Source organism: Ovis canadensis, chromosome 24, assembly GCF_042477335.2.
Source record: "Ovis canadensis isolate MfBH-ARS-UI-01 breed Bighorn chromosome 24, ARS-UI_OviCan_v2, whole genome shotgun sequence".
In the NCBI taxonomy this organism is placed as follows: Eukaryota; Metazoa; Chordata; class Mammalia; order Artiodactyla; family Bovidae; genus Ovis; species Ovis canadensis.
Window position 1 is genome coordinate 43,470,794 of NC_091268.1, and position 23,033 is coordinate 43,493,826.

Genomic DNA, 23,033 nt, shown 5'->3' on the forward strand with positions numbered 1-23,033 from the left:
ATCCAGAAAGCTTGTAGCAGTCTCTTCTCTCCCCCTTTTGAGGACCTCCTAACTTGTGGCTTGCTGGAGTTAACCCTAGGATAATCTCAGCATTGCCTCTTACTTACTTAAAAGCTGCAGCCTGGTGTTTAATGTTGTCATTGAGCTTGTCTCAGAGCTCCAGGTACTGAATCGATGGACTTTAGCTGTGTGCGCTCACGCTTGGGAAGTTGGCTCTTGACTGTTCTGAGTGCTTTACCTCCCTAGGCTTTGCAGAGAGGCGGGTCCAGAGCCCAGGTCATTTCTTATCTTTATCCTGGTGAACGTCTCCGATTGGGGTTGGGATGCACTTGGGGTTGGGATGCACGAGTGTAGGAGGGAGGTCAGCTGGTGTGCTTTCTCCTCCCCATAGAGCTTACCTTATTTTTAATTAAAAGTGAGACATTTACTGTTGAGAGGATGACGGAAATTTACTTGTAATTCTTTGCAGGGGAAATAAATTTGTTTAGCTCGTTAATTCATCTTTGAAAACACTTGTAAATGGTGGAAAGGAATTTTAACTTTATGAGGTATTTGGGCTTTTAATAATTTCACTAAAAAACCCACAAAAATGCTTTTACTTTTTAAGTGAATCCAATAGGCCTCCTCTGGAACTTGCTCTAATTAAATTGGTGTATGTTGACATTGCTTGCTAATTTGTGGTTATTTATGTTGAGATATATATACATGTTTATATGTATATGTGTGTTTATTTATATTCTAGAGTGATATGGTTTTAATGCTAGCTTTATCTAGAAGGGAATTCAAATTTTTTTGTTTTTCTAAATATTTCATTATTGTAGTTCCAGGTGGTGCATAGTTCCTAATTATTTTATATGCAATTCAGATTTCATTGTTTTCTTAATAAATGGAGCTCTGATTTACTGTTGACATTTTTGTTTCTGAAACCTACTAATATTTTTTTAATTGAAGTATAGGTGATTTACAATATTAGTTTTAGGTGTACAACATAGCGATTTAATACTTTTATAGATTACACTCTCTTTAGAAGTCTTATAAAATATTGGCTGTACCCTATACACTGTCCATTACACCTTTGTAGCTTATTCATAGATGGTGATTTGTGCCTCTTAACCCTCTACTGCTGTTTTGCTCCTCTCCCCTTCTCTCTTCCCACTGGTAACCACTAGTCTGGTGTATCTGTGAGTCTGTTTCAGTTTTGTTATATTCATTTGTTTCTTTCATTTTTTAGATTGTACCTATAAGTGATAAAATACAGTATTTGTCTTTCTCTGACTTATTTCACTAAATATAAGACCCTCCAGGTCCATCTGTGTTGTTGCGAGTGTCAAGATTCATTCTTTTTCATAGCTGAGTAATAATCCATTATATGTATATGGAATATTTTCCTTTATTCGTTCATCTGTTGATGGACACTCAGAACATAGGTTGCTTCCCTGTCCTGGCTATTGTAAACAGTGCTGCTATGAACATTGGGGTGTGTGTATCTTTTTTAATTATTAGTTTTGTTTTCTTCGGATATATACCCAGGAGTGGAATTGGTGGATCATATTGGTAGTTCTATTTTTAGTTTTTTGAGGAACTCTGTACTGTTTTCCATAACGACTGCATCAATTTACATTCCCACCAACAGTTTACTAGAGTTCCCTTTTCTCTACATCCTTGCCAACATTTGTTGTTTGAAGCCTGTTTAATGAATAGAGAGTTCTATTGCTCAGCATCCTTGACAGTATTTGGTATTGTCAGTGTTCTGAGTTTTGGCCTTACTAATAAATGTGTCCTGGTACCTTGTTTTAATTTGCATTTCCTGATGATATGTGAGAGCATCTTTTCATATGCTTCTTTGCCACCTGAAAAATCTTTGTTGAAATGTCGGTTAAGCACTTTGGCTAATTTTTAAATTGTGTTGTTTATTTTCTTGTTGTTGAGTTTTAATGGTTCTTTGCACGTTTTGGAGAACAGTCCTTTATCAGATGTCTTCTGCAAATATTTTATCCCAGTCTGTGCTTGTCTTCTCATTCTCTTGACAGTGTCTTTTGTAGAGCAGAAATCCTTCATTTTAATGAAGTCTAGCTTACCACTTCCTTTTTTCATGAATGGTGCTTTTGATATCCTTATCTAAAAAATCATCACCAAACTCAGGGTTTTCCCCAGTGTACCTGCTAGAAGTTTTGTAGTTTCGCATTTACTGTCGGGTCTGTGATCCATTCTGAGTTCGCTTTTGTTGAGAGTGTAAAGTCTGCCTAGATTCATCTGTTTTGGCGTGCGTATGTCCAGTTGTTCCCGCAGTATTTGTTGAAAGACTTGTCTGCGTCATTGTATTGACTTTGGTCCTTTGTCGAAGATCAGCTGACTGTGTTTATGTTGGTCTGTTTCTGAGTTCTCCGTTCTGTTTCATTGATCCAGTTGTTCTTTTGCCAGTACCACACCGTCTTGATTACGTAGCTTAATAGAAAGTCTTGAAGTCAAGTAGAGTCAGCCCTCCCACTTTGTTCTTCTCCTTCAATATTAACTGTTTTGGTTTTTTACCTCTCGATATAAACTGAGAGGAAGTTTGTTGATACCCACAAAATAGTTTGCTGGGATTTTGATTGGGATTGTGTTGAATCTGTAGGTCGAGTTGGGAGGAACTGGCATCGTGACATACTGAATCATTGTATTGATGAACAGGAAACATCTCTCCATTTATTTAGTTCTTTAATTTTGTTCATGAGAGTTTTGAAGTTTTCCTCATATAGACCTTGTACATATTTGTTAGATTTATACTTAAGTATGTGGCAAGGGGAGTGCTAATATAAATGATACTGTGGTTTTTAATTTCGAACTCAGCTTGTTCCTTGTTGGAACATAGAAGAGCAACTGGCTTTTGTATATCAGCCTTGTATTCTGCAATCTTACTGAAATTACTAATTTATTTTTCAGTGTAAGTCTGGATTCATTTGATTCATTTAATAAACTTATATTTTAAAATTACCTACTTGGTGTTTAGCTATTGATAAAGTAGAGACAATAAGATGTTGTGTCTACCAGCAAGAGGCTTACAGCTTGGTTGGGGTAGACATGTACACAGGCAGCTGCAGTAAGGTATTTCATTCTGTGTGAGAAGGTTTTGGCGTATAGTGGGGACATAAAGGTGAAAGTCACTTCTCCCTGAGGGACTGCTAGGGGTGGGAAATGTTTCATAGGATGAGGTAACCCTTCAGCCGGGACTTGAAAGAGGGAAGTTGAAGTAGTGAGAAATGGCGTATGACGGTCAGGAGGACCTCTGGACTCAAAGGCCTGCAACTGTAGTATTGTCTAATGTGTTCTAGGAATTGTAGGCAACGGCACCCCACTCCAGTACTCTTGCCTGGCAAATCCCATGGACGGAGGAGCCTGGTAGGCTGCAGTCCATGGGGTCGCTAAGAGTCGGACACGACTGAGCAGCTTCACTTTCACTTTTCACTTTCATGCATTGGAGAAGGAAATGGCAACCCCATCCAGTGTTCCTGCCTGGAGAATCCCAGGGACAGGGGAGCCTGGTGGGCTGCGGTCTATGGGGTTGCACAGAGTCGGACACGACCGAAGCAACTTAGCAGCAGCAGTCAACCATTAAGAAGCAGACAAGACGTAGTTTATGGTGATTATAAGGAACTTGGACTTTATTCCTAGGTCATTTGGAGCTCTGAGATAAAGCAGTGGCAAGATTAGATTTGCATTTGAAAAAAGTCACAGGAAGGTGAATTATTTAACCCACTGCAGGAAGATCCAGTTGAGACTCAGAATAGCAAGTGAAGATGATAAGGGCCTGAACTAAGGGGAGTATCAGAGGAGTGTGGAAAAGAAGAGTCAGAAGTAAGAGACGTTGAAGAAATAGAATCTTTTTTTTCAGTATTCATTTACTTTGGGCCGTGCTGGGTCTTCGTTGTCTCCTGCTGGCACTCTCTAGCCGTGCAGCAGCGGCCGCCCTCTCGTCGCGGGCTCCTTCTCACTGCAGTGGCTTCTCTCGTTGCGGAGCACAGGCTCCAGGGTCACGGGCTTTAGCAGTTGTGGCACACGGGCTTAGTTGCCCCACAGCATGTGGGATCTTCCTGGACCAAGGATCAAACTCGTGTCCCCTGCATTGCAAGGTGGATTCTTAACCACTGGGCCGCCAGGGAAGCCAAGAAATAGAGTCTGTAGCGCTTAGTAGTTGCTTGGGTATGGGGCAGCAGTAGTCTAGGATGTTCTCCAACGGTCTAGGTTGAGATGGGCAAGAGGAAGGGTCAGATTGGGCAGGAGTGCAGGTTAGTTCAGTTTTCGACATGTTGTAGAATGTATTAAGTACAGGGGTAGTCAGTGGGCGCTGAGATACAGAGGTCTTGGGGCGGTGGGACATGTGGAGGACGGATGCAGTGTCAGTCTCCATCATCTTAAGAAGATGGGCAGAGCAGGTAGATCCGAGATAACATTTTGGGAAGAAAATCCACAAGATTTGGTGATGGATTAAATTGATGATAGTGGTGAGAGAAAGTCATACAGGTAAATGAGAAGGTTGAGGAAAGTTTACATTTTGAAATGCTTCCACTAAAAATGAATACAAAAATCTGAGATAAGATTCCAGCTGCAGAGGTTAGAAAAACCAAGCCGAGCTAACCCAAAGAAGGCCAGTGCAGAAAAATAATTTTTTTTTTAAATGGAGAAAGTACTAAAAAAGAAAAGAAATTATCTAGATGTAATCTGTAAACCCAAATACTGCTTTTTTTGAAAACACAAATACAATACAGCTCTGGTAAGGCTGATTAAAAGGAGAGAGAAGAAGACAAACACGTCACAACATTTGTAATGAAAAAGAACAGGACTACAAGTAAAAATTGAACAAATCACCAGATAATACTGGTTTCCCTGGTGGCTCAGACAGAACAGGATCTGCCTGCATTGCAGGAGACTCGGATCAGAAAGGTCCCCTGGAGAATGGAATGGCTACCCACTCCAGTATTCTTGCCTGGAGAATCCCATGGACAGAGGAGCCTGGCGGGCTACAGTCCATGGGGTCATAAAGACTCAGACATGACTGAGCAACTAATGCTTTCACTTTCACAATTAAAAATTAGACAAATCACAAGATAATACTGTGCCAGAAATGTTAAAAACCAGTATAACATGGGCAATTTGCTAGAATAATATGTCTTATCAAAATTACTAGAAATAGAAGACATAGATTTTTAAAAAATTATTTATTTATTTTTGGCTGTGCTGGGTCTCTGTTGCTACAAGCGGGCTTTCTCTAATTGCAGTGAGCAGAGGCTACTCTCGTTTCAGTGCGAGGGCTTCTTGTTCAGAACGGGGGCTCTAGGGTGTGAGGGCTTCAGTAGTTGCAGCACATGGGCTCAAATAGCTGTGGCGCGTGGGTTTAGTTGTCCCAAGGCATGTGGAATCTTCCCAGACCAGGGATCGAACCTGTGTCCTCTTCATTGGCAGGCAGATTCCAACCACTGGACTACCAGGGAAGTCCAGCTTATTTAAAGCATGAGTAAGTAGTTAAGACAGCCCGTCAAAATACAAAACTAAAAAAACGAGTCCAGATGTTTTTTTGGTCAAGGTCTATCAAACTTTGGGGCTTCGCTTGTGACTCAAAGAATCCGCCTGCAAGACGGGAGACCTGGGTTTGATCTGTGGGTTGGGAAAATCCCCTGGGGAAGGGAAAGGCTCCTCACTCCAGTATTCTGGCCTAAAGAATAGGGCTGTATAATCCATGGGGTTGCAAAGAGTTGGACATGACTAAGTGATGTCCAACTGATTTTCACTCTGTCAAGCTTCCCAGAGAAAGAAGCAAATATCTTACATATGTTGTTCTAGAAAATAAATGAGTGAACACAGTCAGTTAATCCTATGATATTAGAATGACCTAACCATACTAGTCAGGGAGTATATATAGCTAAGGAGAGAATGATTTTGGCTTATCATTTTTTTTATCTCACTTGTGAATAGATGTGGAAATTCAGAGTAAAATTTAGCGTACATAAGTCAGCAATATAGTTTTAAAAGGTCATGATTATATTATTCAAGAAATGCAAATAAATCGTGAGAAAAAAATCAATGAGCATAGTTCATGTTAACAGATTAAAGGAGAAAAATTGATTATTCAGAGGTTGCAGATAAAGCATTCATTAAAATGTAACAGTTATAATGAAATTCTCTTTGCAAACTTGAAATAGAGGGTACTTCCTTAACCTGATGAGGAATTTCTGTGAGAAATCTTTAACATATACCGTATTTATTAGTGAAGCGTTAGAAGCATTTCCTTTAAAGTCAAGAATGAGGCAAGGATTCCTATTATTGCTGCTTCTGTTCATTTCACTGAAGGTTCTAGTCAAAGTAGTAAGAGAAAAAAAAAAGATGAAACAAGGGTTGGAAAGAAACTCTGTTACTGCTTGTGGAGTTACTGTCAAGAGAAGCTACAGTCTAATTCAAATTTGAAAGATTGTAGCCAAGTGTCTGAAATTGAGATCAATATACAAAAGTCTATTGCTGCTGTATAAACTAATAACAATGGAAAACATAATTTTTAGAAGATACTGTCAATGGTAGTTGTATAAATGATCTTTGAATCAATCCAACAAGATGATTAAGAGAAAATTAAAAAAAAAAAAACTGTTGAAAAAGAAAGTGGACCCAAATAGACATTTACTGCTAGAGGATATGAGGTTTCTTTAGAAAACGATGAAAATGTTTGAAAATTGATTATGGTGATGGTTTTCCAATCTATGAATTGAATTGTATACTTTAAATGAGTGGATTACATGGTGTGCGAATTTTATCTTAATAAAGCCATTAAAAAATTAAGAACCTGTCATAGGGCCAAAAATACCATAAACCATATTTAAGAAAAACCCAGACTTGGAGTAGTTATATATAATGTTTAGAAAAAATTGGAAAAAAGGTCCAGTGTCTAAAATATCCGAAAACAAAAAACTTTTGAATGTTGATAAGACATAGGCAAACATCCTACTGGTGAATGGCCAAAGATTCAGGCAGTTCACCTACAAAGAATCTTTATGGCTGATAAAGAAGTAAAAAGATACTCTTTTCAGGGAGATGTAATTTAAAATAATGGTGAGATACAGTTTCACGTAGAATATCAAATGTTGGCATGAATGTTGGGAAATGGAGCGAGTGCTTTCCTTGCAGGTAGGGGGCTGGGGAGAGGAGTATAAACTGGGACAACTTCCTCGGAGAGTCTGACAGTCAGGTTGCAGATGGGCCTACTGGTGACCTCTTTGTGTTAGAACCACTCTTGTGCCTGCTGAGGTGTCCTTTGTGAGTGACACAGTGGGAAGAACCCGAGATAACTCAACTATGATACAGTTGCATCGTGCACAGCAGGTAAAACCAGTGGATTGGGTCAACAGATTATGTCTCAAAAACAGAAGGTTGAGTCAAAGCCTTGTGAAAACAGGTACGCAGCCTGGCTTGTTGCAAGTAGTTGCTGTTTGTTCTTAGGTGCTGTTGATGCGTCTTTTTCTCTCTCAACTTTAAAAGCTGGCACATATTTAAAAAATAGTTTTTAGTATTGTCGCCTGATCATACATACAAGAACTTATTACGTGCCTCTGCAGTTATCGGGGCCGGGAGCCGGGGCTGTAGCAGTGAACAAGATGGGCAGCGTCTCTGCTCTCATGGAGTCACGAAAGAGGGATGCTAAGACTGTAAACAAGTAGAAATTTAACTGAACAGTGTGAAAGGAATTGAGGCGGGGTTCTGGGAGATCGGGGGTGGAGGTAGTCACGGAGGGGCTCTCTGAGGAGCTGACTACTGAGCAGAGACCTGCTTTTGAAGAAGAGCAAGTATGTGGAAATTTAAGGCGGAAGGACTTGAGGCAGAGGTAGAAGTCTTCAGGTAGGATATGTTCAAAAATTCCAAGGATAAAATAGGAATAAGTTTAGCAAAAGGAGTGCAAACATGTGCTTTGAGAACTGCAAAATACTGAAATAAAGAGAACATAAATCAGTGGAGAGGCACCCCAGGTTCGGGGACTGGAAGACAAATACCGTTAAAGACTGATCTGCAGGTTCAGGTGACTTCCCTGTAGAGACTGAGAGCTGCTGCTGAGAAAGATGCGTGTGGCCAGCGCCCAGTGAATGGGGGAGGGAATGTTGGTGGAGATGAGTTACCGAGGCTGGCGGGGCTTCTGGATCATGACACCCTGTGGGCCTTGACAGGAAGGCTCAGCTTTAAGCAGGGGAGTGATGAAATTCAGGATTTGCCTCTGCCAGGTGCTGGAACGGGCAGGAGTGTGGTGGTGAACAGGATGGAACGTGAATAAATAGAATTCCGCTCTTCGGTGGTAGGAAATGAGAGCACCCTCAGCTTATTTTTGTACATGTTGGCATGTATTTGTGTCGTGTCACTGACTGACTTACCTGATTTCTTAAGTAACGTGGAGGTAGCAAACGTTCCTTAAAGAATAATTAAGAAAATTCCAACCGAAAGAATGTCTGTCTTTCAAAATCCTACCATTTGGAAATAATGACAGTTAATATTTAGTGTTTGTTTCCCCCCCCCTTCTAGTCTTTTTGAATGGATTATGATCAGACAGTTCTCAAGTTCAATAACGTGTGACCTCCTCACCCGCCAACCCCATTAAAGAAACAAGGGAGTCGTTTGTTTTCTTTCGGCAAGTCTGTCAGTGATGCTGATGAATTCCTTCCAGGTGAAGCTGATCAGAATAATGTTCAGCATCAGCCCCCTGGAGAACCTGAAGCTGTACATCAGCAGCCGGCCCCCCCTGGTGGTGTTCATGATCAGTGTCAGCGCCATGGCGATAGCTTTCCTGACCTTGGGCTATTTCTTCAAAATCAAGGAGATCAAGTCACCAGAAATGGCAGAGGTACGGTAAACTCTCAGTCCTCCTCTCGGGTGGGCTGGGCCTTTGTAGGGTGGGGAAGCACCTTTGGCTCTCCACTTGCCTTTCTTTGGTTTGTGACTTATTTATCCCAGTGAGAAGGAGTCATATTTATTGAGAATTTTTGGTCTTCCATCTTGCAGTGACTCACTTTGGTAGGAAATAACCTAGTCAGATAATTATTGATTTAAATAATGCTACCAGCTTTAGTGAGACTGTTTCAGCAATGAAGCATATATTTTATTTTTTATCTTTTATTTTTTTTAATTATTTTTTTAAATTTAAATTTATTTATTTTAATTGGAGGCTAATTACTTTACAATATTGTATTGGTTTTGCCATACATCAACATGAATCCACCACGGGTGTACACGTGTTCCCCATTCTGAACCCCTCTCCCACCTCCCTCCCTGTACCATCCCCTGGGTCATCCCAGTGCACCAGCCCCAAGCATCCTATATCCTGCTGAAGCATGTATTTTAGAAAGTGCATTTGTAAAATGTCTGTGTCAAGAAGTTCGAGAACTAACTTTTTGCTATTCACATTAAATTAGCTAATTGCAATTTAAAAAAACCATAAGCATTTATTTTAAAACCATATATTGTCATGGAGTTTCATACTGTACTGAAAGCCTTTTAATTGGGAAGAAAGAATTGTAAAATATTAGAAAGCAGGATTTTATTTCCAAATACATTTCTCTTATCAAGGAAAACTCTAGTTATCTACAAACTTGCCTTATAGATTTGTTTTTTGGTCAGTTTAAATGAATTATTTGGGCATTGCTCTTTAATTGCTAATCTAGGTATGTAATAGTTTTTGAACAGTCATAATACAGATTTTGTATGTTTTTGGAAATTCTCTAGGGGTCCAGCGGTTGACTCAGTGATTTGAATGCCAAGGGCCTGGGTTCAGTCTCTGGTCGGAGAACAAAAATCCCACAAGCCATGCAGCACAGAGCTCCCCTGCCCACCCCAGAAAGCGTGTTCTTACATATCAGAAAACAGTAGTGTCCGCAATCTCGTTTGATAGGGGTGAATGACTGTATACCTGTTAGTAAGTGTACATTATGCTGAACCACTGATACGGTGAATTTCCTGGTGGATAAGTTTCCTTTGGGACAGCTTAGTTTCCATCTCAGTAGCTTCTGTGAGTGCCCCCTGCACTTTGTCTTCTTGGGTGTGTTCCTTGGTGGGGATGGGGGTGGGGGCAGGATTGCGTTGCTGTCACAGTGTGTGCACCTCGTGATGGAGCAGAGCTCCGCTCAGTGGTGGGGATGGCACTCGCTCCTGTGCCCTGCGCCGTTCTGGATTATAGATGATCTTGGCAAGAGGAACCACCTTCTCTGACACAGAGCAACAAGCTTGAGCTACTTCTCCCGCTAAACCCTACCAAAGAGTTTCTTACCAGGAGACGTACTGGCTGGCTTAATTCTCCCTTTTCTGACCCTGCCTGAGTCTTTAGGGCTGAAAATGAACATTCTAGCCACAGCCAAAGTTCTGCAGCATCCTGGCATTGCTCTCCCTCCAAGCTCAAGTCCATGTTGAATGCTCAGCCAGGGCCAGAGGTTAAGATGTAGCCTGGATAATTAGCCCTTGATAAGCAGAATGGAGCCTGATCTTGGCCTTGGCCAGCTGTTCAAAATGGACTCGAGCTCTGCAGGAAAGCAGAGCTGCAGGACGCTGCAGAACTTTATGATTTAATTTAGGGATTTTATTTTCACATGAGGAGCCTGGGTAGATAGGGAAAGTTTGTGACTGAATCAGAAAACTTAATTCTGATTCTGCCTGCTCTCACCTCAGCTGGAGTTGGAGAGTCCCCACTTTGCTCTGGGTCTCAGTTTGCTCATGTCTGGAATATGAAAGGGTGAGACTAGAATGTTCATTCTCAGCTCTAATGTTCTTAAATGGTCTGCTGAGTTTTCAGGTGTCAGGGAGAGTGTAATTTGAAGTTGCTGGTTGCCCTCTTACTAATGCCCAGTTCTGATACACTGGGGCTGCAGAGGCCGACTTGGCCACTTGGGGATTACTTGAATGGCATCTTTAATTAATGTTAGAGTTCCTGGATGTGCATTTGGTTTGTCTTGACATTTGGCAGCTTTCTGTAGATAATGTTACTTGGGAGAAAGGAGTGTGGAACAGCCTAGGTTGATTTGTTGTTGCCATTCTAGCCTGAGTTCATCTTTGAGTTTCTGCTCAAATGAAAAAACACCCTGGTGGATAATTTACTATGTTGGTATCCGTTTTAAAACTGTTTATAGTTTAAACCATCAGTACAGATATAAAGAGAAGCTTGAGAACATCTTTTCTCCTCCCTTTTGAAATTGTTTCTGTCATAAAGTGGCACCCAGGGTCCATGACTAGGGGGAGAAAGTATTAACACCAGGGTGGGTATTTACTGTAGTTTCATGTTCTCAAGAGAGAGAGCTCGGTGTAGAAAAGTGACCTTATAAGAAAATATTTTAAGGCAGCCTTTATTTTTAAAAAATAGCTAATGGTACCCAGAGGGGTGGGGGGTGTGAGAGGGAGGTTTAGGAAGGAGGGGACGTGTATACTTATGACTCATTCACACTCTTGTATGGCAGAAACCAGCACAGCGTGGCAAAGCAGTTATCCTCCAATTAGAAATAAAATGATAAAAATAGCTCGTTGTAACTGCTAAATGAGTTTAGATTAATACTTTGAATGTTTTACTACTTCTGTTCAAGCCGTCTTTTCAAATTTGATTCTGAGGCTAGATGATTTTCTGTAAGTATAGTATCCTTTTTCCTCTTCACATATTTTCCTGAGTTGTTTCAACTCAGCTGATTTACTAGGCCATGCCAATGAGGAGTTCATGCTGTAGATTTTGAATGTGAGAGTGTTTGGAGTTTTCACAGTTACGCCCGCGCAGGAAGCTGCAGGCTGCGCCCGCGCCGTCGCTCTGCAGCACTGGCTCGGACGCCACACCGCGGGCTGTGACTGTGCCATGGCGCCGGTGGCACTCAGACGCCTTACCCTTGCTTCTCTTTCGTTTTACCAAAGGACTGGAATACTTTTCTCCTGCGGTTTAATGACTTGGACTTGTGTGTCTCAGAGAATGAAACGTTAAAGCATCTCACAAACGACACCGCAGCTCCGGAAAGCACAGTGACCAGCGGCCAGGCCAGGACGTCCACGCAGTCCCCGCAGCCCCTGGAGGATGCGGGCCCACTGAACATCTCTGTAGCCATCACCCTCACCCTGGACCCACTCAAACCCTTCGGCGGGTACTCGCGCAACGTCACCCATCTGTACTCCACCATCCTCGGGCATCAGATCGGCCTGTCGGGTACGGGAGTGGCCGCCAGCTCCCCAGGCTTTCTCTGGCCACAGCTGTTACCACACAGAGTATTGAGTGTCCGGTTTCCCTCCTCAAACTTGCTGAGTCTTGGTGTGTGTCCTCCCTTTTGTTGAGTTTGAACCAACAAAGTCAGGGAGGAAGCACTTGTACTGCATCTCCACTTACTCGGGTGCTTGGTATGCAGTAGGTGCTCAATGAAAGCTTGCAAGTGGGAGACTGGGAAGAAACTATAAGGCCTATTTATGGTCTTAACATTTTTGAATACATTTTTTAATTTGTGTTTTTTAAATTTGATTGAAGTACAGTTGATTTACAGTGTCGTGTTAGTGTCTGCTGTACAGCGGGGTAACTCAGGTGGAGATACACACTTCATCATATTCTTTCCCATTATGGTTTGCCGCAGAATAGTGAATGTAGCTCCTTGTACTGTGCAGTAGGGCCTTGTTGTCTATCAGTTCTATCTAATAGTCTGCCGGAGGGGAGGGAAGGATTGGGAGTTTGGGATTAGCAGAGGCAAGCACAGGTCTGTTCTCTGTATCTGTGAGTCTGTTAAGCACAGATTGTTTAAATTCTGGTTCATCATGTTGGAGTTTTCAGTACATACTACAGATATTGCTGTTAGTCTTAAGTTTGTTTGTTTGTTTTTTTTAATGCACTGGGCTAAATGCTAGGAATTAGAAAAAGTCCCAGATCTGGTCTCTTCCCTTTGCAATTTTGGGATATGGAAGAGACAAGCATAACGTAAGTTAATATTCATCAGGCACTCAAGAGTAGTTCCTGGCAGACAGGAAATGCTGTATAAATGCTTGTTAAATAATATTAAACACCTGTAGAACATTGAGCGCTGCCCTTGGACTAGTACTAAACCCATGACAGACTGTAGGTGAATCAGGAGAAGGTTGAAGTCATGGGAGCTGGAATAGTCAGGAGGGGCTTTGTGCCAGAGACTTGAGCCTCAGAAGAATCATCTTTGGTTACCAAGAACCTTTTAAAGTCCTTAAAGGAACTGGGGAGTGCCTGGCAGCCCCCTGCTGGCTGCTCCTGGTGAGAGGTGTTCCCGTGTAAGGCGGTAAGGGCAACGGCTGGGTTTTCCACGGGGCAGGTGGACCTTTTTCTTTTGCTGTGATGTTTAATACCTTGGTGCTCATTTGCACTTTATCTCTCACCTGTCCCATGACCTTTCTTAGGTCTAACCTGCTGATCCTCAGTCTGCTTATATGTGAAAGGGTTACAGTAACACTTCTTCGGTCTTGTTCATGGGATAGTGGTCCACTGGGTGAAGCAATACATACGCTCTGCCAACGGTGCGGACTCACGCAGCCCCAGCTTTCCCACCCAGGCATGGCTGGGCCCTGGCGTGGCCTCTCCAGGCGGCGGCCAAAAGCGGCCTGGCTGTGTTTGCCACACCGTGGGTCTGCCCAGTGAGCAGGCCTCAGAGTCTGGCTTGGAACAAGCACTGTTATTCTCGAAACCCCGCAAAGGCAGGGGTCACACCTCCCTGGGTTGATGGGATTCTTGGGTGGGTTTGATTTCAGGATTCAGTCAAATCCCAGAGAATCATAAATGTATGATTTCTTGCCTTATTTACCAAAACACTGATTTCTCTTTCCAGGCAGGGAAGCCCAGGAGGAGATAAACATTACCTTCACCCTGCCCACATCCTGGAGCTCGGACGACTGTGCCCTTCACGGGCATTGTGAGCAGGTGGTGTTCACAGCCTGCATGACCCTCACAGCTCACCCCGGCGTGTTCCCCGTCACCGTGTAAGTGCGCCCTGACCCCCATGGATGTATGTGAGAAGCTGTTTACCGTGAACTTGACTAGGATGCATTAGCAGCAAATTCTCAGGACAGCTGGCGTCGCATTACCTTGTGGAATTGTCATTGCAGGGACTTGTCTATAGGATTATTTCAGTTTAATTTGCTTTTCTGAGGTAAAACTTCTGCATATAGATATCAGAGGGTTAGTGTTTCAGTAAGGTCGTAAAAGCATCGGGTTGTGTTTGCAGGTTTTAGACTTCCTTTCCTGTTGGTAGAAGAAGCCACAGCAGAGACGCATATGAGCTGATCCTGTGACCGTGATGACCGTGATGACGGCTTCTGAGCGGCATTTTGTTCATCTCCATTATCCAGGAAGACTTACGTTTTAAATTGATAGTACAAATTGAGCCTCATTTTCCATGAAATAGTTACTGTTGCTGAACCTTCTGCTTCTTTTATTTTTTTTTGAGCACCTGTCAGTGTTAACTGCTTTGCCTTTAAGCCTGTTCTTGCCTCTGCTTTCTCTGTAAAGGAGGTAATCTGTAAATACGTGAAATACACAAGGTGGAGCCTATTTAAGGATCTTAGGCTGAGTCCTTTTCAGATAATTATCCTGGGATTAATCTGTTTTAGATGTTCGGAGGTTTGTAGGCCAAATTCAGCATTATTTGCTATTGGTTGTAACAGCTGATAGAGAAGTTTGTATGGAGAACTTCAGTGGTGACTAAAAGTTTAGCTTATTTGAGAAAATGGGCTTACAAGGAGTGACTCCTTTCTGGTGATAGGACCTAGGATTGATTTCCAAAAGCAAAAATCTAACACCCAAACTCTCAAGTGTTGGTGCCTAGTTCTTATTCTGTCGTGTTTATTAATTTTAAAAAAAATCACTGAACTAAAAACATAATAGGCCTTATCTCAAGAGAATACAGCTGTCTCCGATTTCTCCTTCCCCACAAGAGGCCCTGCTCAGCGCTGTGTCTCGCCTCCTTCTCTTGCAGACAGCCGCCGCACTGCGTTCCTGACACCTACAGCAACGCCACGCTCTGGTATAAGATCTTCACCACGGCCAGGGATGCCAACACAAAATACGCTCAAGACTACAACCCTTTCTGGTGTTACAAGGGGGCCATTGGAAAAGTCTACCATGCTTTAAACCCCAAGCTTACAGTTATTGTCCCAGATGTAAGTGAGAAGAATCCTGTGCGCCAGTGTGTGTCCCAAAACTTAGAGCAGGCCCTGCTTACCTCCTTTCTTGGGTTAGCTTAGCTCCTGCCATTCTCGATGTCCGGCTGGGTAGGGAGGCCAGGTTGGGGGAGGCTGGAGACTTGCCAAAACACACCACCCCTTTGGTTAAGGAAATTGCTTCTGTTGTTCGTTGTCCACTTTGTCCAGCAGCAGTTATGTATTGATTGCGGCTGTGTGCCTGACTCCGAGGGGCTGCCGGAGAGGCTGGTCCGTCTTCCTCCTGCACATGCCCCTCGCTGAAGCGCCTGTGGTCAGTGGCAGTAGCAGCAGGACACGGTGTGGGACTCAGGCGGGTGGAAACAGGAGAGGACTGGCTGGAGACTGACGCCTGCATGGGCTTTGACGTTACAAAGGGAAGACGGCGGGAGGCCCTGTCCTCTGAGCTAGTGGGAGATTTGCCGGTTTTGTTTGCTCCTCAGACTGGAGCCCGCTTTTAAAAGACTGCACTGAATTTTTGTAAATGTTCTTCTCTCTGTCAGTCCATGCCAGGTGGATTTCTTTTCTTCTTGCCTGGTGCCTCTCTTTCCTTATGTCTCACTTTTATCAAGTTGTGGGCGTTGGAACACCAGGGCCTGCAGGAGTGAGCAGTGTAGCTGAGACTGTGTGGTGGGCAGGGGCCAGGTTCCTGAAGGCCCTTTGGGCCGCACTGAGGCGTTGAGATCTCGGAGGAGGAGGCCAGCACTGCCTGCGTTTGGGTTGTAGGAAATTTGTAAAGCAGTGTGTCAGGAAGACTGGTCTGCCCCCCTGATACATGAAATGGGATGGAGCCTGAGGAGGCCTGGAGCTGTGAGAAGGAACAGGAGTGGAGGCCTGGCTGGGATCTCAACACCTGGCCGGGCCTGGTGGCCGGTTGCCTGTGGCACTCAAAGGCGTGAGTCACGGCTGGCGTTTGCAGCCAGGGGCTCATCGATGTGGGGAAAGGCCGCAGCCTCCCTGGGGAGGAGTAGCAAGGGGTTAGGAACACTGACTTGGGGGGGTCAGCTGTGCAGCTTGAGGGCTGTGAGAACAAGAAAATAAAGGGAAGGGCAGGGGTTAAAGGCTCCGGGGGGAGTTTGAGCAGAGTACTGGTTTAGGAAGGGAGCGTGTGGGTGGTATCTGGAACACCACAAGCTCCGGCTTTCCTCGTTGAGAAGATAGAGAACCTTCTGTTCCCATGTGAGAAGGAACGCTGAGGCAAGCCTAGAGGTTGTGCCCCCTGATTTTAGGAAGCCAGCCTTAAAATCTCAGTGACTCAGTGTGGATGTCTCTGGTTGGTTCTCTTTGTTTAGGATGACCGCTCGTTAATAAACCTGCACCTCATGCACACCAGTTACTTCCTCTTTGTGATGGTGATAACGATGTTTTGCTACGCGGTTATCAAAGGCAGACCCAGCAAACTGCGTCAGAGCAATCCTGAATTCTGTCCCGAGAAGGTGAGCGGTGGGTGGGTCTGGCCCAGGACTGCTCTAGAGGTCTCTGGGTAAAGTCCTAGTTAGTCCTATTTCCACTTACTGTGGGTGAGTCTTGGTTCCTGTCAGCAGCCATTGCCCCTCAGCCTATAATGTAGTGTTGCATTTTCAACCATACACCCAAGTCTTTGGTGGGAAAAAACCGTTCTCACATCCCCAGTGGAGGGACTTCCCTCGAGAAGTCCCAGCTGCTGCTGGACTCTGTCCTTCCAGTGTCCTGGTCAGCGAACTAAGATGCCACGTGCTACACCGTGTGGCCAAAAAACAAAACAAGCAAAATGAAAATTAGATCATCAACAAATTACAAATCAGGGACTTCCCTGGTAGCCCAGTGGCTAGACTGCACTCCCGGTGCAGGGGTGCTGGGTTCGCTCCCTGATCAGGGAACTGGGTCCCACATGCTGCCATTGAGCCCTGGTCCAGCCAAATAAAATATTTTTTTAAAAAACTACTTTAAAAATTCTGTATTTAAAAAAAATGTTCCCCGCTGGAGAACAGCTAACCCTGAGGGCTGCCTCCGTTCCACTGAGGTCAGTGTGCTGGTCACTTCCCAGAGCGCTGAAACTTGCCCCCATCTCAGCTCAGCGCTTCATGAGATCAGCTGATTTCTATTCATTACCTCCTAGATGAGCTTGATCTTTTTAGCATTGAATCGTTCCGCTGCCTGGCAGATGCGTGCGCGTGGCTCCCTGGGTTTGGGGCTGGGCCCAGGCCCCCAGTAGGAGAGCTGGTGGGGCTGAGTTACCTGCTCATCGCTGCGTGACCGGTTGGCCGTCTTGCTCTCTCCTAGGTGGCTCTGGCAGACGCCTAATCCCACAGCTGCCGTTTTCGAGAGAGACTGAAAGAACCATAATCATCGCCTGCTGAAGCCAGCCTGGGCCTGGACACTCTGTGAATACATTATCTTGCAATGTTGGGTTATTCCAGCCAAAGACATTTCAAGTGCCTGTAACTGATTTGTATATATTTATAAAAGTCCATTCAGAAATTGGTCCAGTGATGCACGTGCTTCGCACTGGGTGCCGCCAGAACCCTTCAGCCTCACCTGTGGACTCGGCAGGATGGCCCACGCGGCGCCCAAGGACTCTCGACCTCGCTGCCAGAGCAGGCCCTGCTGTCTTTCCCCGGGGCCCGAGGCGTTTCACCGCCGTGGGGGAGGTTACCTTTGGTTCTTGCTCAGCGCGATCTGTACAGAATGTTCAAAACAGTCTGCACCTTTGATATACTGCATTTCCAAAGCCACCCCAATCCAGTTTGTGGATTTTATGTGTCTGTGGCTTAATAATTATAGTAACAACAATAACATCTTTTTCTCTGTTTTGCTTGCAAGGAAACATACCTTTCTAAGTTTTTTTTTTTTAATCCCCCTCTTTTTCCCTTTGAAGAGAAAATAGTCACATTTTAATACTACTCTAGTTAGGAGAGATTTGTGCTTTTATCTTGAGTAAAAAGTTAAATATTTAAAAGTCACTTACTTGGTAAAGATCAAAGTTTCATTTTCCACGTGGACAGTGAGGAGTCTGGTCTTGTTTGACTTGAGCTGGCTCAGAGTGCTCCACTGTCCTTTTTCTTCTCTGCTGTCCCTTACCTCCAATATGAAAGTTGAAACAGCTTCCTCACTCCAAAGGGCTTCAAAAATGAAGTACAAATGGCTCTAGAGTGAAAACGAGCCATTCTCTTTTCTGCAATGCAGATGACAGGAAAGGAGAGGGTGATGGTTCGGTCTAATATTCATGAAAGGGTTTCTTGTTTTCTTTGAGGAGGTAGTGGATTTTTCTTTCCCTGGTGTTTTATGGGAGGTATTTCATTTTTATGCAGTTAACATACTTGGAAGGAAATGGCAACTTATAGGTACAACATTAAGAAAACGTTGGCTGTGAAATCTGAGGGAAAATGATTCTGATTTGCCGTTTATCAGGAAAACCAAAAGCATTTTTTTTTCTTATAACGTTCTGATGATCTACTTATTTTATCCCTTTTTCCTTCCAAGTCATTTTCATTTTAAGACGGTTGTGCATCTTTTCTAGCCCTTTATCACTTATGTTATTACCATTTTTCTTCACAGCTTTTTGCCTTCCTGACTTACAGTCATTAATGTTTTCTGAGAGTTCTCCCAAGCAGTGACAGAGCAAAAAGGCAGTTACCAGTCTTGGGTGTGACTGCCAGCACTTCTTTCCCTTAACTCCAGGTCTGTAGTCAGTTCTAAATTAGAACCAGCCCTGCAGTCTGAAATATATTGGCCTAGAACATTTTATCCCAAGTTTTTTTTTTTTTTTTTATCCCAGGCATTCTTGAATGGAAAACATTTGTGGGCTTTTACTGAAGGTTATTAAAATAATCATCATAGTAACTTGATATGTTAATACTTTTTTTTTTCCTTTTAGTACATTTCAAGCACAATAATCAGACTTGTGTATCCGTTTTTTTAATGATATGAGTTGCTTACCTGATGCATAGCTAACCAGTTAATTTAGTTTTCTCTTTAGAGACTTTGAGACTTACAAGATGAGATTGAGAAAAAGCCATTTGCTTGGCCTTTAGAAACATCAGTATCATTAAGACCAACAGACTTTAGATGAAGCTGCTACTGAATTAATAAAATCCCAAGGAAGTAGAGTTACAGGAATAGATTATTAACTGGCAGAGTAATATAAAAGGAAGACAGGTGAAAAAAGTCAGTTTCACTGGTTCGTTGGGTCCAGCTTGTTGCTAATATTAATGACCCTTGTGTTAATTACAGGGACTGGCTGGCATCTGCTGGTAGGGGAGGAGGGACTCTGTTAGGCACAAGGAAGGGAAGTGCCAAAAATGCCTGGACAGTATGACTTGTCACGAGGCCAGGACAGAAACACACATTAAAACCCAGCATTCTCCCCTTGCAGGTGATCTCAGATCTTACAGAAACCCAGTCAGGTGTACAAAGGCAGGCTGGGGATGCCAGGGGTGCTGGGTCCACCGACCCCCAGCCAGTCCAGAGGACCCGTTACTATCCGGGCACGGGCAGACAAGGTCCTGTCCTCCACTGTCTCTCACTGGGAGGGCGGGGGACCTCAGGATGAAAAGAGGGTCGTAGACAGGGCCTGTCTCCCCTCCAGGGGCGACCCCGTGCAGAAGCACTGGCCCGTCCTCAGGCATCTTGGACTGGAGTCCAACAAAAGGTCAGCAACTTACTATTAAAACAGTTGTTTCAGATCATATTGATCTCTTTCCCTTTTCCTTTTGTCCTTTCACTGTATGACTTGAATCAGTTTTGATTCTATTTGTAAGTTTTTCTCGTCATTAGGAACCTGCCACTTGTGTTGCGTTCTCTTGGGCAGTGTATCGGGGTTCAGTCTCCTGGTTTTTCACCCTCCTGCAGGCACCGTGGGGTTCCGAGGGCCAGCGGGTCCGTGTCACTCACCTTGCTGCATGATGGTAGCCGATCTGTCCGGCATTCACTCCCAGGTTAATTTTCTGTGTTGAAACTCTGTGCACATGTGCTTTCCAGAATAAAACGTCTGAATTTATTCGCTGTGTCTCCATTTCCTCCTGTCTGCTGGGTGTTTTCTAAGGGAAAAACATACACGATAAGTCAGTGGGGATGTTGTGCAAGCTGTTCTTAAGTGTCAGCTGTCGTCAGGATGAGGGGCGGGCACTATTAGCTACCAAGCGGGCTCCACCAAGCACCCAGGTCTTCTCCCCCAGAGTACAGAACCTTAGTGTGCTGGACCCACAAGTGCTCGCAGACCTGCCCAACTCCTGCCCGGAAGGAGGCAGAGATAGCAGTAGGAGTGTTTGAATGGGGATGGGGTTTACAGACACCCGTCTCAGTCCCACGCGCTCTCCGTGTGCTCTCGTCCCGAGGTACCAGAGCTGGTCCTGACTCCCTGGTACAGAGCTACCACACAGGCCAGCCCTGCTTTGTCAGGAAAGGCATCCTCCGCAGTTACCTGTAGCTGTGAAGGGCAGTGTGCTCACCGATGTGAATTCTTCCCCTTTCCCGGTAGACTGGGGTTCTGTGGGTCTGCCCTTCCTCAGTCCCTGCAGGTGGCAGGCAGGGAGGGCTCAGCCTCCGGTGCATGGTTGGGAGCGCTTGTGTCTGCCACCTTCGCCTGGCCCTCTCTTTAGCGAGCAGAGCACAGCTTGCCGTGCTTTGTGGTGGCTCCTCTCCATCACAGTGCAGAAGCCCTTGGAGAATAAGGGCTTGCGTCTTCCCTCTCTCATCATCTGTAAAATCTGACATAGACCCAGTCCACAAGTCCATTAGAGATAGTGCTTTTATAAGCATCTCCTTGTCCCGGTGAGTCTCAGACACTCAGGACCGTCTCTGCAGATTTCGGGAGAAGCAGAGTGAATGCACAGACCCAAGGTGCATTGCGGAGTCCAGTCCAGCTTGTGAACTTACTTCCTGTCTTGAACAAACCTTTGCCCATCTGGTTTTCCCTCCGAAGGCCCCAAGCTCCTTATACCAGCTAGGTGTTGCTGGTGGATGAACAGCAGCGGTCTGACCATTGCAAGAACAGACGTCAAGTTGACAGTGTCTTGTCCAGGGGGTGAGGAGATTAGGTCTTGCTTTCCATGTTACCCTCTTTACTCCAGACCCTTGCTCACCCAAGAACACATTTTTCTGGGGTTCTTAAGTGCCGTCGTCCATCTAGGAACTAGAGGCGCAGCAGCCCACAGACAAGATGCTTGCCCTCTGGGTGCTCTCTTCTGGTGGGGGAGACATTGCATAAACGCAGAAGTATATTTCTGATCTAATGGCAGCCAGTGATGAGATAAAGGTTCTTGGGACAGAGGATGAGGGCTGTGATGCCTCAGCTGTGGTGATCACAGGAGGCATCTTGAAAAGAGGTATGCTTTGAAGTCACACACAGAGCAGGAAGTGCTGGCCTGGGGCATTCCAGGCAGAGGGCAGAGACTGCTCCCAGGACCCTGGCTTACGATGGGTGGAGAACGGAGTCCCACAGGGATCTGTCTTCCCACCAGAGGACAAGCCTCCAGGCTGCTGCCGGGACGGCCCCGCAGTCTATGCAGGGAGATGTCTTAGGGCCATCTGGTCTCTGCAGGGTGTTCTCAGAGCCAGTGTGGCAGGGCTAAGCCCCGGCCCCAATGGACAACAGGCCGTGTCACTTAGGCTGAGTGGTTTAATCTCTCCGTGTCCATTTCCTGTCTGTAAAGTAAGGATAACCGTAGCCACTTGAATATAGTGAGGACTGAGCAGATTAACAGTGGAACAGTGTATAATGTAAACATTATAATGAAGTGTGTGTTGGAGGGGTGGTGTCTAAGAGTGAGGCTGGTGGGTCACCTCTGGTTTGGTAGGTGAGAGCTAGCAAAGCAAAGAGATCTCCCCCAAGTTCTAGTCTTCGTCAACAGCGGTACTGCCCTTGCAGCGGGTTCCTATCATCTGATGAGAACTGATGCGCAAAGCGAGTATATATAACACATTTCATGAAATGAAAACCATGCTTATCACATAGGACGTGCACTGCTATTTAACATTTTTAGTTTCTTCTATCTAATTGAAAAACTGGGCTTAACCACTAAATCGATTGCATGGCCAACTTCAAGGAAGGCAGCCTGCTATTTTAAAAGCCCTGTTCTAGTGCCAGCAATAGCAGTGGCCAGATTGTGAACAGATAGTAGCTTGTGTTTAGGAGTCTGGGTTTAGGATCAGGAATTGGATTGTCTGGGTTCAAATTCTGGCACTGCCAACTTTTCTCTTGGAAAGCCTTGGGCAAATTTAACTTACACTCTCTGCCTTCATTTTTTTCACCTGTAAAAATGAGGAGTAATAGCATCTACTTCCTAGCGTTGTGAAGATTCAGTGAATCAAAATATGTGGAGCCTATAGCATCTGCCTGCAGTGCGGGAGACCCAGGTTCAATCCGTGGGTCAGGAATATTCCCTGGAGAAGGGAATGGCTACCCAAGAATACCCAGTATTCTTGCCTGGTGAATTCCATGGACAGAGGAGCCTGTCTGGCTACAGTCTATTGAGTCACAAAGAGTCAGACACGACTGAGCGACTTCCATTGGTCAGCAGCAGAGATAGATGATAAATGTTATAGTTGTGGAGGCCTGGAGTCAGCCCTCTTACTTAGATCCCACCGTGCAGAGAAAGCGGTGGAGGCGTGGAGTCCAGCACTTGGGGGTGAGTTGGGAGAAACAAGACCAGAGCTGAGCCCGCAAGCCCCACCTACTGTCCTATTCACCCCTCCCTACTTTGATCCCTGGAAAAGTTAAAGGTTAATGGAGCAACTTGACTAGTGATCTGGTCCATTGAACTATATGAAAGTCGACATTCCTCATGAGCTCTGATGGAGGAGGGAGAGGCTAGGACTCATCTGCAATCGTGAGTGCCCACTGATAGAAGCAGGTGCCTTGGATTGCAGGGGGGGTGATGTCGGAGGCTGCT

The 23,033-nt window shown here is 44.7% G+C and overlaps 1 protein-coding gene across 2 annotated transcripts in view; it reads left to right on the top strand.

Moving 5' to 3' along the window:
• TMEM248 (transmembrane protein 248) overlaps nucleotides 1-20,140 on the top strand; it is a 42,747-nt gene extending 22,607 nt beyond the window's left edge. For both annotated transcript variants that reach the window (XM_069569835.1, XM_069569833.1), the window contains 6 exons: nucleotides 8,672-8,848; nucleotides 11,884-12,169; nucleotides 13,794-13,944; nucleotides 14,940-15,123; nucleotides 16,455-16,598; nucleotides 17,425-20,140. In XM_069569835.1, the coding sequence (XP_069425936.1) occupies nucleotides 8,690-8,848; nucleotides 11,884-12,169; nucleotides 13,794-13,944; nucleotides 14,940-15,123; nucleotides 16,455-16,598; nucleotides 17,425-17,445 (945 nt within the window). In that variant the 5' untranslated portion in view covers nucleotides 8,672-8,689 and the 3' untranslated portion in view covers nucleotides 17,446-20,140. The remainder of the gene's footprint in view (nucleotides 1-8,671; nucleotides 8,849-11,883; nucleotides 12,170-13,793; nucleotides 13,945-14,939; nucleotides 15,124-16,454; nucleotides 16,599-17,424) is intronic.
• Nucleotides 20,141-23,033: the final 2,893 nt, after the last annotated feature.